We start from the raw sequence: 27,453 nt of genomic DNA on the forward strand, positions 1-27,453 counted from the left end.
TCATAGAAATAATGTGTTTATAGATAAATAATCAATCAAAATTCAGTATATAAACCTTGATATTAAAAAACCGTTTTTCATGTAACAAATGTTAACGAATATCATGGAATACAAACACACATATTAATGAGTACATACACAACACATGTACATACATGTAAAACGCGTACACATCACGAATGTTAGGGAAGTACTTATGACTGTGAGTTGTATCCTAGTGAATAAATTCCATGGTTACACGTCACTGTTGTCGTCTTCTCACAGAGTTGTAACCACTGAACAAAAACAATCAAGCCTGAGTTCATATCACACATGGAAGAAAAATCTGTATTAGCGGCATTTAATACGGGCGAACAAGTGCATCAGAAATGTCCTGCTTCAAAGGACTTAAACATAATAGGGATTATGGTATCACTGATGATTTATGTATATCGTCTGTAGACCAAAGCTAGTGTGGACACACCACCGACCTTGTTGTGTCGTCAAGGTTACCCTGATCAGTAGCATAAGGAAGATACACAGAAAGATTACTATTTTAAACAAATGGAAACATAATGTAAATCATTATGCTGATATATGATTTTTGTCTTCGTTTGTCTCTCTGAAGTACCACTTTAAAGACATCTTCAGTAAAACAAATCCCTTCCACCGTCTTAGTAAAGATCATTGAGTAGTGACATTTACACACAAACAAGTCTGGCATACAAGACAATCAACGCTGTTCGACATTTGCACCTATGGATTAATGCACAACAAAACCATCCGAACGGTTCTGATTATCTAATATGGCCGCAACGACTCTTATCACGCGCCCCTCTAATCACGTGACTTGGTCATCTTCATCGGCTGCGTTAACATCCTCACCTGTTTGCTCGAATTGTTTGATGAAATCACTGAAAATAAACAAAATACATACGCTTTTCTCATTTCCTTCTTATTACTCATAATCAAGTATAACATTTCATAAGTTTTGTATGAATTGCTCGGATAACGATAACTATAAACTTTATCAAGTATGTTTACATCATTTAGAACATGGTTAAAGCTTATTTGTGATTTAGTTTAAACTTATTTTTTATTCAAGTATATCCTTTATATATAAATATGAAATATACTTAATATATAATACATGTCGTAACTTAGGCCATGGTGGAGACAAAATGGTGTATCCCCGGGGTCTGTCAGGTTGACTCACTTTATATACAATAAGCAAACTCACCCAAAGTGTATGCGTCCATTTTGTTCTTTAGCTATACGTTCTATGGCCTCATCCACTTTTGGTTTGTCGTACGGCACAGCCAGCTCCTTTAATGAATATATAACAACACGTTTTGATTCATCTAATTAACGAATGTGATTATCACATTATTCTATTATTAAGTAAACATAGCCATTAGCTGTACTTGAACACTAGTCAAGGATATATATGTCTGCCTCTTTTTCATTGTGACAAATAGTAAGTAATTTTTATGTTGAAATACTCTTTTATAGCTTTGCAAAAGCAAAATTTCTTGTAATAGTGATATGTTTGTGATATCTGGTGTGTCACGAGGTAGAGATGAATCATACTGTCACTAGGGTGTACTTGAATCTGCTGAGACAGCAACCACATCTACCACATCAGTATACATACGTCCAGTGCGGCCATGAACTGTTCTGGGGTGACTTCGAGGGTCTCGTTGGGGTCGTGTCTTTTAAGAATGTCCAGCAACCTCATGTCGTTGACGACGATGTGATCCTGTAGCACCATGACGGGATCCTTCCGCTTGAAGGGGTCGATAGCTGGCTTGCCAAGGTCCTCCATAGTGTTGCCAGACCTCAATATAGGACCGTGCGTCACCTTGAAGTTAGTCCTCTTCATCTTGATATCCTCGCAGATTCGAAGGAACTCGAACTCGACCGGTATATCCTAATGATGGCAAAGTTCATTGTAAGATTTGTTTGAAATGTTATCATAGGAAAAGACAACAAGAGGATACCGAGCTGTCAACAAAATCGTCATTCGAACTCTAAATAGATATAACTGAAGCAAAATATGAACGATTATTTTTAAAGAGATCATTAAAAAAACAACGATGAGAATACCGGCATGCGATTCTAATTTTAGGCTTTCTAGGTAAATCGCCATCATATTCTTATTGGGAAATATGCTATTTTTTTGTGTAACATGAAGGTCGACGTTTTTCAATATGCTCGATAGTGTGACGTTTTGTTGTCACTACCCAGATTTCGTTGTGAGACGTGACATGAACGTGATTTTACCTAAATTTCCATGGCTCGTTGATAAAGCAGAATACGTTTACCCTTCCGGAACACCTTATTTTCTTTCGTGGGTCTCCAGGTAGATCTTTCATTTGTTCATATTTTGCCCCAGTTTATCTATTTTGAATTCTAGTTACCGTTTTGTTAACACTTTGACAATATTGTGGTTAACTATTTTTTTTAATCCATGTAACGTTTCGTCCTCAAAGCGAGAATCGGGGTAGTGGATAAGAAACAAGCCATCAGTTTTTAACCATGCTTTGGATGTTTGAAAAATAGAATCAAGTAAGATCGATTTTCCTTTCTCACTGATAAATGCAATTTGAGTTACCGAAACACCGGTATGATGTGGTCGAGTAAGTTCCCTTCACACTACTTACGGCAAGGTCAAATATGTTCCTCATACGCTATCTACGATGATATCATACCCCATACATTATTTACGGTAATGTGTCTCCTACAACATCAGCCTACTTACGGTTAGGTCTAGCTCTTCCATCTCACTGCTGTCTGTCTCGTTGATGGAGCGTGCCAGGGCAATAGCGCCAATGGTCGTCAGCAAGTTATTACCCATCTGTTGATAATAGCAACACACTTTAGTTTGGCTACTGGACAGTTTGTCCTGTGTTCATTTGTTCTTTCTTTAGCATCTTATGTATGGTATTTCCACCTTATAACCCTACCAAATCCGATTGCGTTCACATCAGGTAAGAATCTTATGTCCCGATTAACGACGTCACAACTGTTACGTTGGATACCACTGGCCTTTTCTTGAATATAGCTAGCCTTTTTATTGAGTAAGGGTACACGATACAAAAAAAACTTGAATCGATGATGAATATCAACAAATGGACTTTTATTTCATATGATATTAATATACATGTATTCCAAAAATGGTATGATTACGTATAGAACTGCTCTCATTGTTATTCACAGTCGATATGAATGTCAAGCGGAGAAAACTTACGAATTCAACGGTGTTTTATTTTTATTTTTCAGTTGGAAGCAGTTAATTATTTCATTGTAATTGAATAATTGTAGACAATACAATACCTGACATCAAAAGAGGGCTTTTGTTTACGAGTAACAGGTTTAATTGCTTTTTTAAAAATTTGGGTAACAAGTTAGAACTAATAATTCATGCTTTCGGTAGTAGTTCTTTTTTTGTAGTTTAAAACGGTGTCCATGCGTCAACATGTCCACCACCGGTTGTCAAGTAATACTCAGATACCTACCCTTAGTACCCGGATGTTGTCATTGACGGCTATAGCCTTGGCTACCTTCACCGCCACATCTGCGTTAAGTCGGTTGCCACTGATGTCGATTTCCTGTAAGGAGTTATTGGTTACCAAGGCATCAGCGATTGCAGCACCACCTTCCGGTCCGAACCCGTTCCATGCCAATGAACAATACTTTAGCCGCACATTTTCCTACGCAAAACATATAAAACGGTTTAGGTATAAAAAATATATATATATTTACCTGAAACACCGGATCAGCGTACAGCGACATAGTAAGAAGATACCACTTAGGCTAACACTGAGAGGTTGGTGAAAGACGGGTATGGGTGAAGAAACTGTGATTATACAGTAAGATAACGTGTGCATAACGATACCTTTTCTGTTAACTGTGAGTGTGCGTAATTAAACATATTACCTTATCTGTTTATCTATCTATTTTAGACCAGCAATTAAACAACAGAATCATCACCATATAAAGACCTCGTTCCACCAGAGTGAAATCACAGATACAGAATTAAACATGGACATTTTGATAACGGAAACAAAACCTGAAACTGTCAGGAAATTTTAGGAGAAACAATGCTTTCTATACTACAGAGCAATACCATATGTATTGTTTTTTTTCTAAAACATTTATAATAGATATTTGATCTATCATCTATATTTGAAGATTTTGCTTAAAAAAAAATACTAGTGTATAGGGAAACAGTTGTTAAAATATTTATTTCGTGTGATAAATATTTTCATTTGGTACATTGTACGTTTTTTAATATAAAAAGCGTACAGTTTTAAGGTGTATGATTTTTACACGAAGTTAACATAAATTGTTTAAAGTTAAGCTGAATGTCGCAATTCTACGCTGATAATGAAATGAAAATCATATTCAAATACTGGGTTTACTTAAAACGTATTGTGAGGTGTTTACACTATTGCTGAAAACATTATAATGATTGATTTGGGCGGTATATACATAGAGAACTAAATATTGTCGTTGTATAGTGTTACCTTCGGTTAAGTCTTTGTTATCCTTACAACAATAATATTGACTATCGGACATATATAACTGGAGTAGAAGGTCTAACTACTTCATTATAGATAAACACGAGAAGTTCCAAGTCATTGGGTTACTCAATGACCCGGAACAGGCGATATATACTTATTTGACAGGTACCATTGTGTATAATTAAGTCAGTGTGAGGACGATGGGGGTATAGATGGGTATAATATTACCTTTTAAATAACAGATTATCTGTCTACAATTGTCTCGGTACCCAGGTACGTATACAGAACAAAACTGTTAATGCGTTCCGATATGAGTATATAAATAATGATTTTCATCGTGTGGTTGTTTAAAAACTATTCTATACTTGAAAAGACACCGAATTTAAAGTAAACTAGACTATCAGGTGTTTAGTACCTCATTTAGTGTGATCTTTTGTCGTCAACGGAATGTTAATCGTCTTCGTACACAAAGGACAATTGTCTACATACGGACATGTATAGTGAATTAGAACGAATGCAATACACGTTCTGATATAACAGTAGTCGGTATAACGGCACATGGTTCAAGTAATTTAGCAGGTTATAGTCAATAGCACGAGTCTAATAATGTAGAACACTGTATGCTCATCTTTATTTCATAAATAAATTATATTTGTTGTATACAATCGATTTGTGCCCCTTCCTCGAACACACACTTTGACCTATATCCTACCTTGAGACCACGTGCTACGGACACCGCCCCTTTCTGTCGAAGGTGGTTCCAGCTGAGGTCCAGGGAGTCAAGTATATCGTTGGAAGCTGCAATCAAAATTGCTGATTTACCATCTGACAACGCTTAATTGCTTCATCATAGAAATATAATTTGCTGTAAAGAGGCTAGACATTGTTCGTAGAAACATGAGAACAATTCACCCTTTATTCAAATATTTGTTTATATAGACATAAATCAACAACGGTTGAACACGTATAACAAAGAAAGACAAATGTAGGTTGTGTTTTAGATAAATATTGTATACCGTAGGTTTATGTTTGTTTAAACAGTCACATTGTTAGTACACTTTCCTGTTTTATACATTGTATTATTCATAACACAATAGAATTGACGTCTAATATGACCTATGGTTACAAAACTTCACCACACAAACACTATCTCAATACCGTACCTATTGCTGGTCCTAATAGTTCGCCAGCCTGCTCCCCAAACCGGTTACGACTCAAATTCAGAGACTTCAAATACTTGTTATTCTATAAAACAACACACATATCTTATTACATAATTGAGGTTTCTAAGAGTATACGCACTATTTTAAATTACGATTATTGAAATAACGTAACCAACTGTCTATATTAGAAACTTTAAGTTAAACTGACGTTGATTCACAATTCCATCTACGTCTATTTCTTTACTAGTACATGTAATGATGAGATTACAGATTACTTAGTTTTTTTATCGACTGTAAATATACAAATAGATAACTTACGTCTAGCATTTCTACGAAAAATTCGACGGCTCCATCCTCGAAAGCGTTATCTGAAAATGTCATGACGAACATTAAAAAGGTCATACCTAAAGTGAAATATTAGTTAGTAACTTACTGAGACAATGGGTAATTGAACAATATGATATCTACACCATTCTGCTCTAAACTCAACTGGTCAATTTGTACTGTGTACATATTTGTTTACACGGGATTTCTTAAGTGAAGATTAATGTCATCACCTTATTCTGAATAAAACGAGACACTTAAGCGACTGAAATAACACTTGTGATCGTATCAGGACGGTTTAATTGTCCATTTATAGATGTGATATAGAAAATGATGTACCACAACACAACACACAAAAGAACATCTGAGGTCAAAGACAAAACCAAACAACAACAACAGGCACCGAAGCGACAAACGGAACCCACACAAAACATTGGAGTGGAAACGAGGTGCTCCGGAAGGGTAAGCGTTTCTGTACCACATGTAGCATCTGTTGTATTGTCTCAAGCATATCCAGATTAAACTATGTACGTCATCAAAAGTCGAAGAAACAAATAAATGTTAGACACTCAAGCATCATGGCTAGAATCTAAGTCATTATGACCACTGTTATCGTTATATTTGATAACCAACCCGGAAAACTTATTAAACCTTCTCATTCTTTAACTCAAATTACATTTTCTAGTGATAAATCATTTAAAGACACTTTGTCCATTATTTGGAGGAACTTCGGGTAGACTTGAAGCTGGACACTATTTTCAATGACTAGACATTACTTAAGACAATGCGTTTAGCAAGTTACTAAAAGTTTTGTTAGAACAAGAAATTCATGATGGGTTGTAAGAATGCCTGTACATTCATGCGGGCCTTGCTTACAACGATGTCGTGTTTAATCCGTCACTATGGATTACGCAGGTATTCCAAATCGATCAAGTCTAGGACAAAATGTTCCAGATTACACTAGGAATATAAATGATCCACACAAAGACACTTTTCCTCACCCCATGCTAGTTTGTTTTCAGTCTTTTGGAAAGTAATGGTATATCGATTCATGTCGAGAACTCAATCAGGTAATAGCCAATTTTTAATTAAGTGCAAACCAAACCGGGCGCAGGCAATGGCGCCCGTCTGACAAATGGGCAGATAAATCAAGTCAGCCAGTAATGCATTATTATAAACTGGGAACTTGACATCAACCATTGACGGCCGTTTACATGGAAACCATAGACAAGTAGAACGGTGTTTGTTTTTATCGTCTGTTTGATTTAATTTATTAACGCTTCTTGTTAGAAATGAATGTTATTGGATTTCCTACGCAGTTACATTTATGGTTTAGTGGTGTGATTAATTGATATGGATTTTATGAATTAGGATGATATCAAAATCAGTCCTCTTACAGAGAGGTTTAGTCTGAATAGATATCGACTTTGGAATAAACACAGCCTTGAATAACGTAATAACCATTCACTGGCTTACACCAGATAGCTTAGACGGTCCTGGCCAGATGTGATTATCTTCAGTAATGCTTCGAATGCTGTAGAACATTATGAAATACCAGTCGCTTCATATTTTGTGGTCAAGCTACCATCATGAGACACTACATTAACACTACCGCGACATTTGTGTGAGAAAATAAGCTTGATACAGACATTCGGCATCTTACAAAACTAAAAAAGGACCGCAAATGCCTCCAATTCTTTGTTTTAAAATGCATCTATACATATTCACAAAAAATAATTGCTTTTTTCCAACAAGAACACACATATGCATAATTATGTGCGTTAATTTAATACTGATTTTTGACAAAGGGGTGTAGTGGACCGATTATGCAGCAAGGAGTTAATGTTCATCTGTCAATATTTGAGCAATTCTATAATGTTTTAAACACATCCTGGCGGCATCACAAACCAACTAGACCTTGCTGACTGAGGTAGACCACACTGCTCATGGTTCATTACAAGGTAGTTGCTTCAGAGAATCAGAATTAGTGATCGTTGAAGAAATTACAAGAGTGAAAGTACATGCTTGACATTGCTGGATATCATTTGCATTGTCATATGAAATTAAATGTAATAACATAAACACGCGGGTTAAAAAGTACAGCTGATAATCTATCGGGTGATGAAAGCCCTCGCTGCTTGTAAACAATGGTACACCATTGAAATATATACAATGCAGCCATCATTTCACCAGTGGACTGAAGTGCAACACTGGGTGCCATGCGGATATCGAAATGAAACAACATCTGTATTGCCCAATTAGCAATAGGAATATTACAATATGATTGTAATTAAAACTACAGTAATCTAAACTAAGATGATATACAATGTCTGTTGGCAATCCTCTCTATAACGAAGAGATAAGATAGGTCCTACTGGCGTTCGAGCAAAGGAATTTCGTGTAAAACTTGTAAACACAAATAACTTTACGTTTTAGATTTATAGATTTTAACTGCTACTTATTAAAAAATAGTCACAAAATTAGTGCAGTATATAATATGATTGTAGTTGTAAGAGTTACAACAAAAGAGACACAAAATTAGTAATGCAATATTATTTATTGTTCATAGTAAAGTGCATATTACAATATTATTGTTATTATTCTGATTATTCTTGAATAATCCAGTAAACTACAAAGGAATATTCGTTGGTAAAGCTGACTGGCTTAAAGTAAACTTTGTAGGAATAGTGATACCGTTGATAATGAGGAATGTAATTTTTTAAGAAAGAAACTAGTGTATTATATAAGAGTTACCCGATAAGTCTATCTTCCTGAGGCCGGTGTTCACTCCCAACATCCGACACAGACTCTTGGCTCCGGTGGTACCCAGTCGATTGTCTGATAAACACTAAAGAAAAAGAAAAGAAATATGTACACAGTGTGTTTCTGACATCAGCATTGTAGTGTTTATTGATCATTTATCCAGCTTAGATACAAAGAGGTTCCACAACAACTCACCGTTGTATATCATTCTTATCTTACTCGAGTTGGTTAATTTGCCCAATTTTAAAATGAAACAAAGTTTAACGAGTATAAACGACTGCCACAAATTTTGGAACTCCTTCGAATTGAATATTTGATGATTGACAAACTACCAGTCAGCCTCGTAGAAATTGTTTGACACGATGAGTTTGATAATTGGTACGCAAAAAACAATTACGTTTGAAGCTCTATACCTAACTCTATCATTTAGGACTTCATTTTTTAAGCTAACAACAAGTAAATTTAACATCTATGGCGGTACTACATTGCGGACGAGTGTCCGTCATGAAGCAGCAAAAAGTCGAAAGGCGCTTATCTTCAAACCGATTAACCAATTAAAATGACGGAATTTTTAGATAAAAAGTTTGATTTATACTTGTATTTAAGCAACTTTTCTTACATTTATTGAATGACCTGATAAACAGGTAGCAACGATAGAGGAAACAGAGTTTAATTCACAACTTATAAGGTAACGAATAATAAAAAGCAGGTTTTTAATTACTATCAATAGAATATGCAAAGTTTAGGAATGAACCTTTTTTTTCCCTTAAGTTTATAAAGATATTCATGCATAGTAGGAAAACAGAAAAAAATGATACGACAAAACACAATGAAAAAAATCTGAGCATCAACACGCGATAAACAATGACTTCAACACACATGGACAGAATATACCACAGCGTTCTCACACCAAGTCTAAATATACCACGATAGTGTCAACAAAATAAACAATGACTTCAACACACATGGACACAATATACCACAGCGTCCTCACACCAAGTCTAAATATACCACGACAAAGTCAACAAAATAAACAATGACTTCAACACACATGGACACAATTTATCACAGCGTCCTCACGCCAAGTCTGAATATACCACGACAGTGTCAACAAAATAAACAATGACTTCAACACACATGGACAAAATATACCACAGCGTCCTCACACCAAGCCTAAATATACCACGACAGGGTCAACAAAATAAACAATGACTTCAACACACATGGACAAAATATACCACAGCGTCCTCACACCAAGCCTAAATATCCCACGACAGTGTCAACAAAATAAACAATGACTTCAATACACATAGACACAATATACTACAGCGTCCTCACACCAAGCCTAAATATACCACGAAGTCAATAACAAGTATGAGCTATTCCACAGTGTCAACATAATAAACAATGACTTCAACACACATGGACACAATTTATCACAGCGTCCTCACAACAAGTCTAAATATACCACGACAGCATCAACAAAATAAACAATGACTTCAACACACATGGACAAAATATACCACAGCGTCCTCACACCAAGCCTAAATATACCACGAAGTCAATAACAAGTATGAGCTATTCCACAGTGTCAACATAATAAACAATGACTTCAACACACATGGACACAATTTATCACAACGTCCTCACAACAAGTCTAAATATACCACGACAGCATCAACAAAATAAACAATGACTTCAACACACATGGACACAATATTCCACAGCGTCCTCACACCAAGTCTAAATATACCACGATAGTGTCAACAAAATAAACAATGACTTCAACACACATGGACAAAATATACCACAGCGTCCTCACACCAAGCCTAAATATACCACGACAGGGTCAACAAAATAAACAATGACTTCAACACACATGGACAAAATATACCACAGCGTCCTCACACCAAGCCTAAATATACCACGAAGTCAATAACAAGTATGAGCTATTCCACAGTGTCAACATAATAAACATCATTCGAACTCAAAATTGAAACGGATAAACAAGACGTTAGATCTTGAACATGATACTATCCATGTAGACTTCGAGTCCTCGTTATGAATAATATAACGGTGCCTGATAGTGAAATTGGAAGTTGCTGTGTTTCTTAAGCAAGATTGGGATCTGGACAAAGTACTAAGTTATATATAAAACTGTTCCCTATTGACTTTTCTCTATTTGAATAATACATAAGTTATAGACGAAGGCACTCTGATTATCAATATTTTAAAACATTTTATGACCTCTGTGTAGCCACAGAGAACAACCGATAGAGCTGGAGGACTTGTTTGACGACCAGGAAACTCATTAACCCCGTTTGGATTATCTTTTGCAATAAAGTAAAGACAGACAAGAAGCCCGTGTTCTTCTTTAACTATACAGGCAACATGTCATAGGTGTGGAGTTCTTATCTGACATCCTCAGCATCCTTATAAATAACTCGCTAATACCATTACATAGTTATTGGGTGTTTGATGTTTTATATACATTTCGCACGCAACCTTCAATAACGTGCGCACTTCTAAAATTAATTTGCACTTCAGTCTATAAAAGAACTTTTTTATAACTATTTTTATATATTTGGTACAAAAACTCATCACATTTACCTCTAAAACTCATTACAACAGAAAACATTTCATACAAAAGGTAATTCTTTTGCTGAATATCTTTGCTGATATCTTTGTTCTCCTTCTCCGCTAAGTATGTTGATATCTTTGTTCTCCTTCTTCGCTGAATATGTTGTTTGACGTTAAATGTGTTGTTTGATGTTCAATGTGTTGTTTAACGTTAAATGTGTTGTTTGATGTTATATGTGTTGTTTGACGTTATTTATGTTGTTTGACGTGATATATGTAGTTTGATGTAAATGTGTTGTTTGATGTTATATATGTTGTTTGACATTATGTGTTATTTGATGTTCAATGTGTTGTTTGATGTTATATATGTTGTTTGACGTTATATATGTTGTTTGACGTTATATGTGTTGTTTGACGTTATATATGTTGTTTGATGTTATATATATTGTTTGATGTCATATATGTTGTTTGATGTAAATGTGTTGTTTGATGTTATATATGTTGTTTGACGTTATATATGTTGTTTGATTTTACGTTTTAATGCCGACCGACTTACCACTTCTGATATATAATCGTTTTCCTCCAACATCCGGGCCATCGCTTCTCCTCCTGGACCCTCTATCCAATTTCCGTTCAAATTAAGCTTTTCTAACGTCACGTTGTCCTATAAAAGTATTTGAACAGATGGCTTCGTTAGATACAAACAAAAGTATTGGAACATATGGCGTCGATAGATACAAACCAAATGACACTCTGAAAGCCTTTTCTTTAATGAAATAAATGAATTCTGCTATAGATGACATTTTCACAATGTTTTGTAGATATCAACTTACAGCTGAAATAATGAATTTGCTTTTAGACTATGACTGTAATTTCAGTATTATTACGCACGTTCTATTTATTTGCAATCATTCTCAGAACTTCAGTACTATTAACTCCAAATAAAAGCAGTGCAATATCTTGGCTACGTCACTATGTCAATGAGCTCATGAATTTACAACTTGTAACTGTTACTGTTCACTCATGTATGTTCGTTATGATGCACAAAAGCATTTATGCCTATAACTAAATAAAGATATATATAAAGAATAAATATTTACATTTTCGTTTAGTTTGACATTAAATTGGCATTTATTTATCGTACAAAGCCAGTATCGGTCAGCTGTCATTAGCGCTATGATACTGACGTCACAGTTGTAATGACGTAATGATCATGACGCCAGTATTGTACTTTCATAACTCACAGCTGCTTTTACAAGGTTTTTATTCCGTCTTTGCGTATTGCAGAGTTATCTTCTCTTGAGAGCAGGTATTGATTGTTACGTCATTGGTTTGTGTGAGAAAATTACGTCGTTTTCTCAAAAATTGATGACGTTACTCTCACAAACAAATGACGTAACAATCAATACCTGCTCTCAAGAGAAGATAACTCTGCAATACACAAGGACGGAATAGACGGTCTACTGGCAATTCAAAGCTAATGTAAATATATCGAGTTCTGAACAATATTTTGAATATAAATTTTGATAGGACACAACAAATTATTAGCATGAATATGAATAAAAAAATAGCCCTTATCTGTCTCGAATATTTAAAGAACAATGGAAATTGTTGGTTGGTTAGTGCTTCCATTGTGTTATATAGTAGTGCATTCAGCTTTACCATGAGCGGCCAGTGGATATTATTTTGTGGCAATCGGGTTTGAAACCTTACCTTAAGCACCAGTGCCATAGCTTTAGCCGCCACAGGTCCAAGTCCATGGTAACGCATCACCAGTTCCTGATCCAGGATGTGGCGGACGAAGTAGGATATAGGTACCACGCCGAACTGGGAACAGATCTTCTTATAGTTTGACTTTCCGCTTGTGTCATGGAGATCCTCAGAGTCCTCTAAAATTGGTAGTGATGCCAATCAGATCAGGTAAAATATATATCACTTTGGTGGGGAAATTCGTTTAAAACAGGAACATGTTCCAAATGTAATTGCTCGTATTATATGATAATGTATGATACTATTAGATAATGTATGTTCTGTTAGGATTAGGACTTCCCGGAGTGATGCTTTAATCCGCGCTGAAGAAATCTGACGGATCACCTGGTTTCTCCTCCAGTGCTTGGGGATGTTCATCATATCTGTTGTATTTTTGAGGAATTTCCTCTTTTCCTTGTTACTTATTTCGTCATCACTTCAAATTTTGATTTTGACATTATGTATTATTTTGTAAATCTAAATTGGCACAGTGATTTTGTCCTTGTGTAGTGACATTGTGGTACATTTTGTCCTGGTTTAGTGACAATGTAGTACATTTTGTCCTTGTGTAATGACATTGTGGTATTTTTGTCATTGTGCAGTGACATTGTGGTATATTTTGTCCTTGTGTAGTGATATTGTGGTATATTTTGTCCTAGTGTAGTGACATTGTGGTATTTTTGTCATTGTGCAGTGACATTGTGGTATATTTTGTCCTAGTGTAGTGACATTGTGGTATATTTTGCCCTTGTGTAGTGACATTGTGGTATATTTTGCCATTGTGTAGTGACATTGTGGTATATTTTGTCCTTGTGCTGTGACATTGTGGTACATTTTGTCCATGTTTATAGTGACATTGGAGTATATTTTGTCCTTGTTTAGTGACATTGTAGTATATTTTGTCCTTGTGTAGTGACATTGTGGTATGTTTTGTCATTGTGTAGTGACATTGTGGTATATTTTATCCTTGTGTAGTGACATTGTAGTATATTTTGTCCTTGTGTAGTGACATTGTGGTATATTTTGTCCTTGTGTAGTGATATTGTGGTATATTTTGTCCTAGTGTAGTGACATTGTAGTATATTTTGTCCTTGTGCAGTGACATTGTGGTATATTTTGTCCTTGTGTAGTGACATTGTGGTATGTTTTGTCATTGTGTAGTGACATTGTGGTATATTTTGTCCATGTTTATAGTGACATTGTGGTATATTTTGTCCTTGTGTAGTGACATTGTAGTATATTTTATCCTTGTGTAGTGACATTGTAGTATATTTTGTCCTTGTTTAGTGACATTGTGATGCATTGTATTATATTTTTCATAGTTTATTTTAGAACATATATCGAAATTGATTTCATGTTTTGATAGTGACCTAAAATAACCAAATTTGAATTTGTATGAGATGTAATATTTAATTGTTTTAACGCATTGGAATATTAATAACGTATATACAAATAGGACTAGTACTTAAAAATCAACATATCGTGACCTTGTTTTACGAAGGCAGCCAGTTTAGATGTCCCCAGTGGTAACTACGTCACACAGCTGTCGGTACCTACCTTCTACCTCTAAGTCTGTATCATACTCGTCCTCCTCGGTCATGTACCTACCTTCTACCTCTAGGTCTGTATCATACTCGTCCTCCTCGGTCCGTGATGTGATGGGCACCTTGTCATCTAGATACAAGATGTCTGGTTCCCTTGGGGACTCTACTTCTTCACTCTCCTCCAATCGATACTCAGATTGTTTTAACTCTGTGATAAGTATATTTTCTTGGTCGTCCATTTCCTGTATGACTTTTTCTTGGGTTGTCGGTCTTGCGGCCGGAGTTCGCACCATGGTGGCACGCGACATCTGGGACGGGACACGTCCTATGGATAGTCGGGTGTCCGTCCGGCTTCCGAGGCCGTGGTCGATCTCCATCTCAACATCGGACTCTTCTGGCACGGAAAACAGTAGCAGCTGGGCCTACAATCACAGAAAAAGACAGGTCAGTGTTTATATATCAGTTTGTTCTAAATTTTCCTTTCTAAACCATTGACCATAGCTGTTAATAGTACGTAAAACACAAACAAACCTTTCAGAATAAAGTAATAAAAATACAGGACATAATGTCCAAATGTTTCAAAATCTGGAAGAAAACAAGAAGGATAGGAAAAAGGATAAAGATCCCAAGAAAACCTATTTTGGTCTCAGCAGGAAATCCCCAGTTATACGGGTAATGTCACATTAGTCGCCTCTTACGGTGAATCTGTTGCTATCTCTATGACTTTGATTTGATTTGTTTATGTTTTAAATCCTATTAACAGCTATATGGCAATTTAAGGACGTGCCAGGTTTTGTGGTGGAGGAAAGCCGGAGTTCCCGTGGATAAACCGACGATCTACGAACAGTACCTTACGACTGCTCCACGTTGGTCTCGAACCCGTGACCAAGTGGTAAAGAGCTAGTGGTAGCAGAATGTCAGACGACTTAACCACTTGGCCACCGCGCGGCCCCTTTGAACTACGTCTTGTCATTGGGACACATGGGTAATAAGTGTAAAAAGTCAATACACGATTAGAAACAGACAGTTACAGATTAAACAAAGAAATATATTCAGTTTCAATTTCAAAAAGAAAAACAATTTTGTGTAGTTGGGATAGGCAGGGGCAATTATCGAGCTCCGTTGGTATACGGGTAGGGCAAAATTGGTTGATTGAAGTTTCTCGATATGTTTAACTCTGTTGATGACTTCGCTATAAATCCGGTACCTTTACATTCTAGATAATTCCCCGAAAGGTATCGGATAACACGATTGCAATCAGATATGTGGACAATTATCATTTTAAAACGAATTATACTGAGGATTCTCTTGAATTTATACCAGAACCTCGTTGGCCAGGGTAAAGGTTTCAGGTATAAACCATATAACGACCGCATGGCTATGGACACGTTTATCAGGAATTATTCCGGGCATAAACGAAAAGGAAATTTGGTGTTGTTTACAGATATCAATGATGAATATAACACCCTTACGTCCACATGTCTATACCTGGTGTTTGTGTGTGTGCGCGTGTAATTATCATGGAAATTGTAAATATCTTTTCCCTAGTCCCTTCTTTTAAATGTCAATATGTTGAAATCAAAGGTAGAGAGCATATTAGGCAGAGATCGGTCTGTGGTAGTTAATGTAGAACCTGATGTTTACTTCTCAACCAAACTACCAATTAAGATTACTGGATTATTTCAGTTGTACTCTTGTGTTTATAGACCATGGATGAATTTATGACAAGACAATGTTATATCAAAGTATTTTGTGTTGAATAAATGTCAAACCAAAGTAATATGATACCAAGGCAGTATTAAGTCAAGAAAATGCTACGAATACCTTCTCTTATTAATGTAACAGAACGCGTACTATCGCCGTCACGTGATCGTTGTGTCACGTGTACTGTATTGGTGTCTACGGTCTTTTGGGTACTGTACCGTACCCGGAGTTGCCCTAGCTCCCGGGTACTTTAGTGATCCAGACAGACGCCATTTGGAAACATTATTAATAAGTGAGAGGCCGCAATCTGGCCCGTGCTATAGTACATGGTCAATCGATCCACTTGATCAATCTATGTTATAATGGCACTTTACATTAAACGAACGTACCAACCCCAGTCACATAGAAATCGACCTGTTCACATTTTGTACATTTAAAATGACTTATTTCAGCTGCAGTCAGTAATATTGCCAGTCCTGCTGATAATGGTAAGTAATTAATTTGTGCTATACACATCTATAATACCTCCATTGTGTTGGCGTAAAAGACATGGCATATAAGGAAACAAAGGTAGCAGCGCACACAAGGACGTACCATACACATACTGAACTGTACATCAAACAAATAGGTGTCAAGATTTGGGGAAAGATGTGTAGCTCGGCGTTGACAAACGGGTGTATTACCACGGGTCTGTGGCCCTCCACGGCATCAAAGATTATGTCTGTTGTTCACCCGGGGTCAAGTCTGGGGTTCAATACCCTGCTCATTAATACACAAGTGTAGACTGGTATACTGATAGTAGTGACTGACTAACTAACTGTCCGTGTATGTTTTATAGGAACGACACTGAACAAAGTCACGGCTATTTCAGGTGTGTGTTCAGAATGAGAATGATTCATTTCCATCCCCTTCAAGAGAAAACGAGTTCTGTGGAAGGGTGACTGTTAAAGAGATTGATATATAACGTTTTAGCTGGAATTTATTCTGGCATGCTTAGCATAATGAACAGGATATAGAATAAATCATCTGTTGTATCTAAAACTTGTAGGTTTGAACCCTTATAAACGGCTTTATAGCAACCTTTCCCATTAGCAATCAAGTAAAATGGAATACATCCCGTAGCAGTAACAACAAGTACAAAATAAATGCCAAAATTTAAAGTGCATGTCACCATGAAAAAACATCAACAGGAACAGAGGAGACGTCAAAACGGAAATAAGACATGATGAACGCTCACATACAATGGAGGCGGAACCAGTTGTTCGGTAAATGTGACCGATTCCGGTACCAAGCGTGGCATCCATCAAGGTGATTCCCGTCAAACCCTGACAAATATTACTGTCACTAACGGTTTAAGACCAGGCCAAAACGACCGTAAAATACGCTTCGATGAAAAGATTAAACTCCCATACAACCCATATTGGTTGATCAAGATGTGGGTTAGATTTACTCCTCCACCAGAATGGTATCAAACCATCAACCTACTCTAACGTTGTACACTATGCCTACTGCATATGCTACATATGTTTGTTAGATCTGATAGCTGTTCTATATTGAAAAATAGATTGACGCAAATAAACTACGAATGCGACTTTTTGTAAAGAACTTCGAACATATCTGATTGGTGTAGCATTTTGTATTCGTGATTCTACATACCTGAAGCTCATTTGATGGTTTCACTCGGAACTTAAGACAAGGTTAAGTGTTTGTCCTACCTGTTTATAATACAGGTGAATGTACATACTCGTTACCTTTCTATCGGTCTCTATTCACTGTATGCCAGTATCTACCTACAGAACCGGATAGAAACTAAGTTCTTAAACCAACAATATACAACAACATGCTTAATAAATTTAATCGAATGGAAAATATAAAGAAACATTCAATGAAGGTGTGTATTCATATTCAATGGACCATTTATTCCGGGTCGATGGCACTTTCTTTTGTTGTCGCTTTCAACTCGATACTACGTCGTACAAAATACATTAGCAGTGCCTAGTTGAAAGAGATAATAAGGACTAGTCCGAGCTAGTCAATACACGTCGTGTAAGGTAGGACCAAGGTGTTTAAATACTTGGACTGCAATGTGTGAAATTATCTCTAAGGTAAACAGCGCGACTATCTACATTTGTACATACACATCAGTTAGCACACGTCAAACCAATCTGGTTTACTGTATAACATTAGGGTGACAACGTATATCTCTACACACAGTCGTTAAAATGGAGATGTTTTCTAACAAGGTGTTTTCAGTCGTAATAACTCAACAACTCACAGTGCTGATGTTCTGTTACCTGTAATGTCTGTTATTTATCTGTTTTGATATAGATGTAAACCCTAACAACACGATGTCCATTTCAATTGATTTTACCAGTCGAATAAATTATAGGTGTCGGTCAGGGAAAGCTAAACAACATACCCCTACATGTCGGTCTGGGTAAGCTGAATAACATACCCCTACATGTCGGTCAGGATAAGCTAAACAACATACCCCTACATGTCGGTCAGGGTAAGCTGAACAACATACCCCTACATGTCAATCAGGGTAAGCTGAACAACATACCCTACATGTCGGTCAGGGTAAGCTAAAAACATCCCCCTACATGTCAGGCAGGGTAAGCTGAATAACATACCCTTACATGTCGGTCAAGGTAAGCTAAAAACATCCCCCTACATGTCAGTCAGGGTAAGCTGAATAGCATACCCTTACATGTCGGTCAGGGTAAGCTAAAAACATCCCCCTACATGTCAGTCAGGGTAAGCTGAACAACATCCCCCTACATGTCAGTCAGGGTAGGCTTAACAAAATACCCCTACATGTCTGTTAGGGTAAGCTGAACAACATACCCCTTCATGTCAGTCAGGGTAAGCTAAATAAAATACCCCTTCATGTCAATCAGAGTAGGCTGAATAACATACCCCTACATGTCAGTCAGGGTAAGCTTAACAACATACCCCTACATGGCGGTCAGGGTAAGCTGAACAACATACCCCTTCATGTCAGTCAGGGTAAGCTAAATAAAATACCCCTTCATGTCAATCAGAGTAGGCTGAATAACATACCCCTACATGTCAGTCAGGGTAAGCTAAACAACATACCCTACATGTCGGTCTGGGTAAGATGAACAACATACCCCTACATGTCTGTTAGGGTAAGCTGAACAACATACCCCTACATGTCAGTCAGGGTAGGCTTAACAACATACCCCTACATGTCGGTCAGGGTAAGCTGAACAACATACCCCTACATGTCGGTCAGGGTAAGCTAAACAACATACCCCTACATGTCAGTCAGGGTAAGCTAAACAACATACCCCTACATGTCGGTCTGGGTAAGATGAACAACATACCCCTACATGTCGGTTAGGGTAAGCTGAACAACATACCCCTACATGTCGGTCAGGTTAAGCTGAACAACATCCCCCTACATGTCGGTCAGGGTAAGCTGAACAACCTACCCCTACATGTCGGTCAGGGGAAGCTGAACAACATACCCCTACACGTCGGTCAGGGTAAGCTGAACAACATACCCCTACATGTCGGTCAGCGTAAGCTGAACAACATAGCCCTACTTGTCGGTCAGGGTAAGCTGAACAACATACCCCTTCGTGTCGGTCAGAGTAAGCTAAACAGCATACCCCTACATGTCGGCCAGGGTAAGCTAAACAACATTACCCTATATGTCGGTCTGGGTAAGCTGAACAACATAATCCTACATGTCGGTCTGGGTAAGTTAAACAACATAACCCTACATGTCGGTCTGGGTAGGCTAAACAACATAACCATACATGTCGCCCAGAGTAAGCTAAACAACATAACCATACATGTCGGCAAGGGTAAGTTAAACAACATAACCCTACATGTCGGTCTGGGTAGGCTAAACAACATAACCATACATGTCGGCCAGAGTAAGCTAAACAACATAACCATACATGTCGGCAAGGGTAAGTTAAACAACATAACCCTACATGTCGGTCTGGGTAAGCTGAACAACATAACCCTACATGTCGGTCTGGGTAAGCTGAACAACATAACCCTACATGTCGGCCAGGGTAAGCTAAACAACATAACCCTACATGTCGGTCTTGGTAAGCCGAACAACATAACCCTACATGTCGGCCAGGGTAACTTAACAACATAACCCTACATGTCGGCCAGGGTAAGCTTAACAACATAACCCTACATGTCGGTCTGGGTAAGCTAAACAACATAACCCTACATGTCGGTCTGGGTAAGTTAAACAACATAACCCTACATGTCGGTCTGGGTAAGCTAAACAACATAACCATACATGTCGGCCAGAGTAAGCTAAACAACATACCCCTATATGTCAGTCAGGGTAGGCTGAACAACATAACCCTACATGTCGGCCAGGGTAAGCTTAACAACATAACCCTATATGTCGGACTGGGTAAGCTGACCAACATACCCCTTCGTGTCGGTCAGAGTAAGCTAAACAACATACCCCTACAATCAGGGTAAGCTGAAAAACATACCCTTACATGTCGGCCAAGGTAAGCTAAAAACACCCCCTACATGTCAGTCTGGGTAAGCTGAACAATATAATCCTACATGTCGGCCAGGGTAAGCTAAACAACATAACCCTACATGTCGGCCAGGGTAAGCTAAACAACACAACCCTACATGTCGGTCTGGGTAAGCTGAACAACATAATCCTACATGTCGACCAGGGTAAGCTAAACAACATAACCCTACATGTCGGTCTGGGTAAGCTGAACAACATAACCCTACATGTCGGCCAGGGTAAACATACTCCTACATGTCGGTCAGGGTAAGCTGAGCCCAGTAATGTACTACAGACCATTTTATAACTAATTTATTATACTGAACGGACGTGTCAGTAGACATTGATGTTCCTATGTTTAATTAAATAACACACCAATCGTAATTGACTAACACCTGACTTGCGAAAAACACTAGTACATAAGGCGGTCAGGTAAATGAGTACTGCAACAGATATATAATATTACGTTGTTTATCAATACCGGTAGGCTATTGATTACATGATAGACGTGTTCCTGTCTTCTGTTCGGAACATGAGAAGATTTGTAGGAGACATGACATTGTCAGAATACATAGAATATGTTACGATGTGTCATGTTGGAGTCTCCCGGGTCCCGATGTCAGAGTTGGGAGTGGTGTTAGTGGCGTGCGCTAACCTAGACATTACGATCACCCCTGTCTGTGACCAATCATACCCGTGCCAAATACTACCGATCTAGAATTACACCCGATATCAAATTATGGCAAAGGAACTGATACTGAAATGAGGTTAGATTTGTTTTTTTAAATAGTTCATTATTTATAACCAGGTCCGAATTGCAAGCACAACTATGACCACTGAAAATATGCCCTATATCAAATGTCCCTAAAATAAACAGCACGTGCGTGTATTGTGTACATCAATATGCTCCTGTCACAATCGATATACTCATATAAAGATAAATAGGTGTTGTTATCAGGGGACGTTTGTGAAGCAATACACTTATTGATAATTTTACCTTACAATATCAATAATTCCATTTGATGTTAACAATAATGTCTTTTACTGAAATAATGGATTTTAGTCATTAACACAAACGCGTTAAGGTTCAACAAGCTCCCTAAAAGATGCTGTAGTCCCCTAAAATGTCAACCCCCTGATAAGTCATGTTCAAAGACCTCAATTAAAAATTGGAACTTATATATGTTATTTGTATATATTGAACTTGAACATTGGCTATACAAAAATACATAGCCAGGTTATCGTAGTCAAAAATAAGGTGTTGAGGCTGATGTTTTCATAAAAATAGCTCACTGGACTTATAACATGTCAATCTCTTTTGTAATCCAACTGAGTGGTGAGAAATGACCCATAATTTAAAGTTTATGTATATACCTAGGTCAGGCGGAGCTTTATTTCTCTTCTACTAGCTGTTGAGAGGAATTCCGACTTCAAATAAAGATAGATGTTGCCATGCGAAACCACTAAAATCATTGTAAAATCCACTGTTAATACATTTTAGCAATTAATAAATAAGAAAAAGGCTAAACATTATGATCGATAAATGAACTTTAGATGATGTGCCAATTGATAACATTCTGTGATTATATGAATGCGCTAGAGATGTTATAAACATTGAAGCAGAGAAGTACAATAATGTTTATAACAAGTCTAACTATTTTATAAAATCATTGAATGTTAAGAATGGACATTTTATATGAAGTTTAAGTAGTGTTTATAGTCAAAGTTCTAAGGTTTTACACCTACATACCGGTAAAATATGTTACGCGGACGTTTTACTATGATTTTTGTACTTTCCCATAGCAACAATCATCTTCTTGTGAGGCCGGTATACCTCTCCACACATAGTTAAAGAGAAATAAAGCCCCGCATAACCTAGGTTTATAAATGATTTTCAAATAACATGGCATTTCGTAACATTCAGTTGGGTCGCTTAAGAGATTTACATGTTCTACATCTGGTGAGCAACTTTTATAATTACATCAGCCTTAATGCCGTTTTGTGACTTCGTTAACCTGGTCATGTACAATATATTTAAATTACATATAAATATATTCCGATTTTTGATAAGGGTATTTGAATATGACTTGCCAGGGAGTTGAAATTTAGGGTGACAATTACATCTTTTAGGTGGCTTGTTGAACCTTAAGACGTTTCTGAGAAGTATGTGTGTCCTAGTCGCCTGTATGTCGGCGATAGAGAAAATGTGTCCTACTCGCCTGTACGTCGGCGATAGAGGAAATGTGTCCTGGTCGCCTAGCTGTATGTCAGTAATAAATGAAATGTGTCCTGGCCGCCTGTATGTCGGCGATAGAGGAAATGTGTCCTGGTCGCCTAGCTGTATGTCAGTAATAAATGAAATGTGTCCTGGCCGCCTGTATGTCGGCGATAGAGAAAATGTGTCCTGGTCGTCTGTATGTCGGCGATAGAGGAAATGTGTCCTGGTCGCCTGTATGCCGGCAATAGAGGAAATGTGTCCTACTCGCCTGTCCGTCGGCGATAGAGGAAATGTGTCCTGGTCGCCTAGCTGTATGTCAGTAATAAATGAAATGTGTCCTGGCCGCCTGTATGTCGGCGATAGAGGAAATGTGTCCTGGTCGCCTGTACGTCGGCAATAGAGGAAATGTGTCCTGGTCGCCTGTATGTCAGTAATAAATGAAATGTGTCCTGGCCGCCTGTATGTCGGCGATAGAGGAAATGTGTCCTGGTCGCCTGTACGTCGGCAATAGAGGAAATGTGTCCTGGTCGCCTGTATGTCGGCCATAGAGGAAATGTGTCCTGGTCGCCTGTATGTCGACAATAGAGGAAATGTGTCCTGGTCGCCTGTATGTCGGCGATAGAGAAAATGTGTCCTACTCGCCTGTACGTCGGCGATAGAGGAAATGTGTCCTGGTTGCTTGTATGTCGGCAATAGAGGAAATGTGTCCTGGTCGCCTGTATGTCGGCGATAGAGAAAATGTGTCCTGGTCGCGTGTATGTCAGTAATAGATGAAATGTGTCCAGGTCGCCTGTATGTCGGTGACAGAGGAAATGTGTCCTGGTCGCCTGTATGTCGGCAATAGAGGAAATGCGTCCTGGTCGCCTGTATGTCGGCGATAGAGGAAATATGGCCTGGTCGCCTGTATGTCGGCGATAGAGGAAATGTGTCCTGGTCGCCTGTATGTCGGCGATAGAGAAAATGTGTCCTGGTCGCCTGTATGTCAGTAATAAATGAAATGTGTCCTGGCCGCCTGTATGTCGGCGATAGAGGAAATGTGTCCTGGTCGCCTGTATGTCGGCGATAGAGGAAATCTGACCTGGTCGCCTGTATGTCGGCGATAGAGGAAATGTGTCCTGGTCGCCTGTATGTCGGCGATAGAGGAAATATGTCCTGGTCGCCTGTATGTCGGCGATAGAGGAAATGTGTCCTGGTCGCCTGTATGTCGGCGATAGAGGAAATGTGTCCTGGTCGCCTGTATGTCAGCGATAGAGAAAATGTGTCCTGGTCGCCTGTATGTCAGTAATAAATGAAATGTGTCCTGGCCGCCTGTATGTCGGCGATAGAGGAAATGTGTCCTGGTCGCCTGTATGTCGGCGATAGAGGAAATCTGACCTGGTCGCCTGTATGTCTGCGATAGAGGAAATGTGTCCTGGTCGCCTGTATGTCGGCGATAGAGGAAATGTGTCCTGGTCGCCTGTATGTCGGCGATAGAGGAAATGTGTCCTGGTCGCCTGTATGTCGGCGATAGAGAAAATGTGTCCTGGTCGCCTGTATGTCAGCGATAGAGAAAATGTGTCCTGGTCGCCTGTATGTCAGTAATAAATGAAATGTGTCCTGGCCGCCTGTATGTCGGCGATAGAGGAAATGTGTCCTGGTCGCCTGTATGTCGGCGATAGAGGAAATCTGAGTCGGTCACACCGTAATATGATAGCTTGATTTAGTGCCAGTGTGTATGACACATATCATTGTACATAAGTCGTTCAGGAACACAGACTTTTACAACCGTTCAAACTGAATATCATGTTCTATTTTATTCTTATTCAACATTTACATAACAATTTGATATATGAATATATATGTAAGAATTAAAGTTCTGATAGAACAGCTGTGTGATGTTTTTACATTGGACTGATATAAACAGTTCAGCACAAGTAATAACATTAATTAATAGCAATACAAAGTTATCAAGATATGACGTTATTTTAGTTTAGACATGTTTTGTTTGTTTTATTGTACAAACGAATAGGCCAAAGGTTGTATTTCCGACCGATTAAGTCCCCTCCTTCATTATATCTGTTAACGAGCGATCCTATGTTGTAATAGGAACGATCAGGCGAATTTAAATGTTGTTTCATTCAAGAAATAGACTTATACGAAACAATGCGTTTTAAATCCTGATATTAAATAGCATTAGCGTCCTTTTCGATGATCCAGAAATCTCTCGGGCACACAGAGGATTAAAAGGCGACTGACCCCAGTTCAGTATTACAGCCCATCTAGCATAAACAACAAGGTATTAACACCAATGAGCATGACTAAACAAGTCTATATCGTTTTATTACAACACACCAGGTAACATATACACACACTATGATTAATTTAAATTTTATAGTCAAACTGTCGTAAATTTACAGAATAAAAACCGCTAGAAGATTGAGAAATTTAAAGTTTTTTCACTAGTTTGACCCGGAACTGAAAGGGTTCCGGTCAGTGGTTCCCTAGCACTGGTAAACAACATGTCTTACCTGGGCCTCCAGTGCCGGGTCCAGGGTGGGGGGCTGGTGGCCCTGCCCCTCCTCCACCACCTCCCCCTCTCCTCCTGTCAAATTCATCCCGCGGGGTGAGTCCACTCTCCTTTACCTGTCTGTCAGAATTTCCATGAATAATCCGTACGGTTTATTCCCCGGTAACACTGCACACCTAAACAGTCGTGATTTGAAGCACGCGGTGGGTAGTAGAGGTACCTTATACGTAGTGTAGAGCGGTAACTGAGACAAACAAACCCTGGCGCGCCGGGACTGATCGCTCAATAATACCAGTCTTACTGACTGAGGCACATGGGGTCAAATCAGATAATCCACACGCCCCATACAGGCCTATTACCATACCGTAATCAAACCATTTAAATAGAATTCCCCGTTAGAGAGATAGAGTATATGACTCGCCGCATATATTAGGCTTTAGTGTAATATCATCAGATTTAGAGACTTATTTCAATAAGACGAAATTTCGTTATGGGAATCTATATCGATGGAATTACTGGCCCCTTGTATTGGCCTTTTGGGCAGGGTAAACATTCCTGTTTGTACTTTGAGTGGACTGAAAGGTACTTATTGTACACATTAGGAATGGGCATCTGGTGCTGGGTGGGTACAAATTATCGGGTAAGATCGACAGCTAAATGTTAGTCCCACGGCGTTTATATGTAAACTTGAGTCATATGAAGCTTATATGCAATATGCGGTACGCTGTAATTAAACTCAAAAGCTAATGCTGGTTTATCCTAAAGCATTTCTATAATGGGTTTATATTTACATATCATAAATAACTCCGTCGTCGTACAAAATAGATGAAAACTTTCACAAAGAAAAAGTGACAGCTTTCATACAGAATACGTGACAGCTTTCATACAAAATAGATGGCATCTGTCATACAGAAAAGGGGACAGCTTTCATACAGAATAGGTGACAGCTTTCATACAAAATAGATGACATCTTTCATACAGAAAAGGGGACAGCTTTCATACAGAATAGGTGACAGCTTTCATACAAAATAGATGACAGCTTTCATACAAAATAGATGACATCTTTCATACAGAAAAGGGGACAGCTTTCATTTAGAATAGGACACAGCTTTCATACAGAATAGGTGACAGCTTTCATACAAAATAGATGACAGCTTTCATACAAAATAGATGACATCTTTCATACAGAAAAGGGGACAGCTTTCATTTAGAATAGGACACAGCTTTCATACAGAATAGGTGACAGCTTTCATACAAAATAGATGACAGCTTTCATACAAAATAGATGACATCTTTCATACAGAAAAGGGGACAGCTTTCATTTAGAATAGGACACAGCTTTCATACAGAATAGGTGACAGCTTTCATACAAAATAGATGACAGCTTTCATACAAAATAGATGACATCTTTCATACAGAAAAGGGGACAGCTTTCATTTAGAATAGGACACAGCTTTCATACAGAATAGGTGAAAGTCAACATGCAGAAAAGGAGACAGCTTTCATACAGAAAAGGAGACAGCTTTCATACAGAATAGATGACAGCTTTCATACAAAACAGGAGACAGGTTTCATAGAGACTAGGTGAAAGTTAACACACAGAATAGGAGACAGCTATCATCCATAATAGGTAAAAGTTTGCATACAGAATAGGAGACAGCTTTGAAACGGAATAGTGCTTTCATACAAAATAGACAACAGCTTTCATACAAAATAGGAAAAAGCTTTCATACAGAATAGATGACAGGTTTCATACAGAATAGGAGACAGCTTTCATATAAATTAGACGAAAGTTCACATACAGAATTGGCGACAGCTTTCATATAGTAAAGGTGACAGCCTTTTTATAGAATTGGTGACAGATTTCATACA

The 27,453-nt window shown here is 38.0% G+C and overlaps 1 protein-coding gene across 4 annotated transcripts; it reads right to left on the reverse strand.

The window, feature by feature from the left end:
- Positions 1–25,904, reverse strand: LOC110459594 (leucine-rich repeat-containing protein 74B-like). Of its 4 annotated transcripts, none has more exons than XM_021511926.1 (13): positions 25,583–25,904; positions 14,693–15,050; positions 13,049–13,224; positions 11,892–11,999; positions 8,747–8,840; positions 5,987–6,036; positions 5,669–5,750; positions 5,218–5,303; positions 3,498–3,692; positions 2,741–2,836; positions 1,634–1,909; positions 1,220–1,305; positions 1–893 (listed from the first exon to the last, which is right to left on the reverse strand). In XM_021511926.1, exons 1-13 carry the CDS (start codon positions 25,667–25,669, stop codon positions 821–823), a joined length of 1,767 nt encoding a protein of 588 aa, XP_021367601.1. In that variant the 5' UTR covers positions 25,670–25,904; the 3' UTR covers positions 1–820. The 4 variants fall into 4 exon arrangements, with proteins under 4 accessions (XP_021367601.1, XP_021367605.1, XP_021367603.1 ...); XM_021511930.1 differs by lacking the exon at positions 25,583–25,904 and adding an exon at positions 17,989–18,113; XM_021511928.1 differs by lacking the exon at positions 25,583–25,904 and adding an exon at positions 17,574–17,714.
- Positions 25,905–27,453: the final 1,549 nt, after the last annotated feature.

This window comes from Mizuhopecten yessoensis, unplaced genomic scaffold (genome assembly GCF_002113885.1).
Source record: "Mizuhopecten yessoensis strain PY_sf001 unplaced genomic scaffold, ASM211388v2 scaffold10131, whole genome shotgun sequence".
Lineage (NCBI taxonomy): Eukaryota > Metazoa > Mollusca > Bivalvia > Pectinida > Pectinidae > Mizuhopecten > Mizuhopecten yessoensis.

What these genes read in the sequence shown, in the direction of transcription:
- LOC110459594 (XM_021511926.1), bottom strand. Translation starts at nt 25,669, where the DNA reads ATGAATTTGACAGGAGGAGAGGGGGAGGTGGTGGAGGAGGGGCAGGGC. An exon ending in TACAGACCTAGAGGTAGAAG is followed by an intron (nt 13,225 to 14,692) that starts GTAGGTACATGA and finishes TACCAATTTTAG; the next exon opens with AGGACTCTGAGGATCTCCAT. An exon ending in CTATGGCACTGGTGCTTAAG is followed by an intron (nt 12,000 to 13,048) that starts GTAAGGTTTCAA and finishes ATACTTTTATAG; the next exon opens with GACAACGTGACGTTAGAAAA.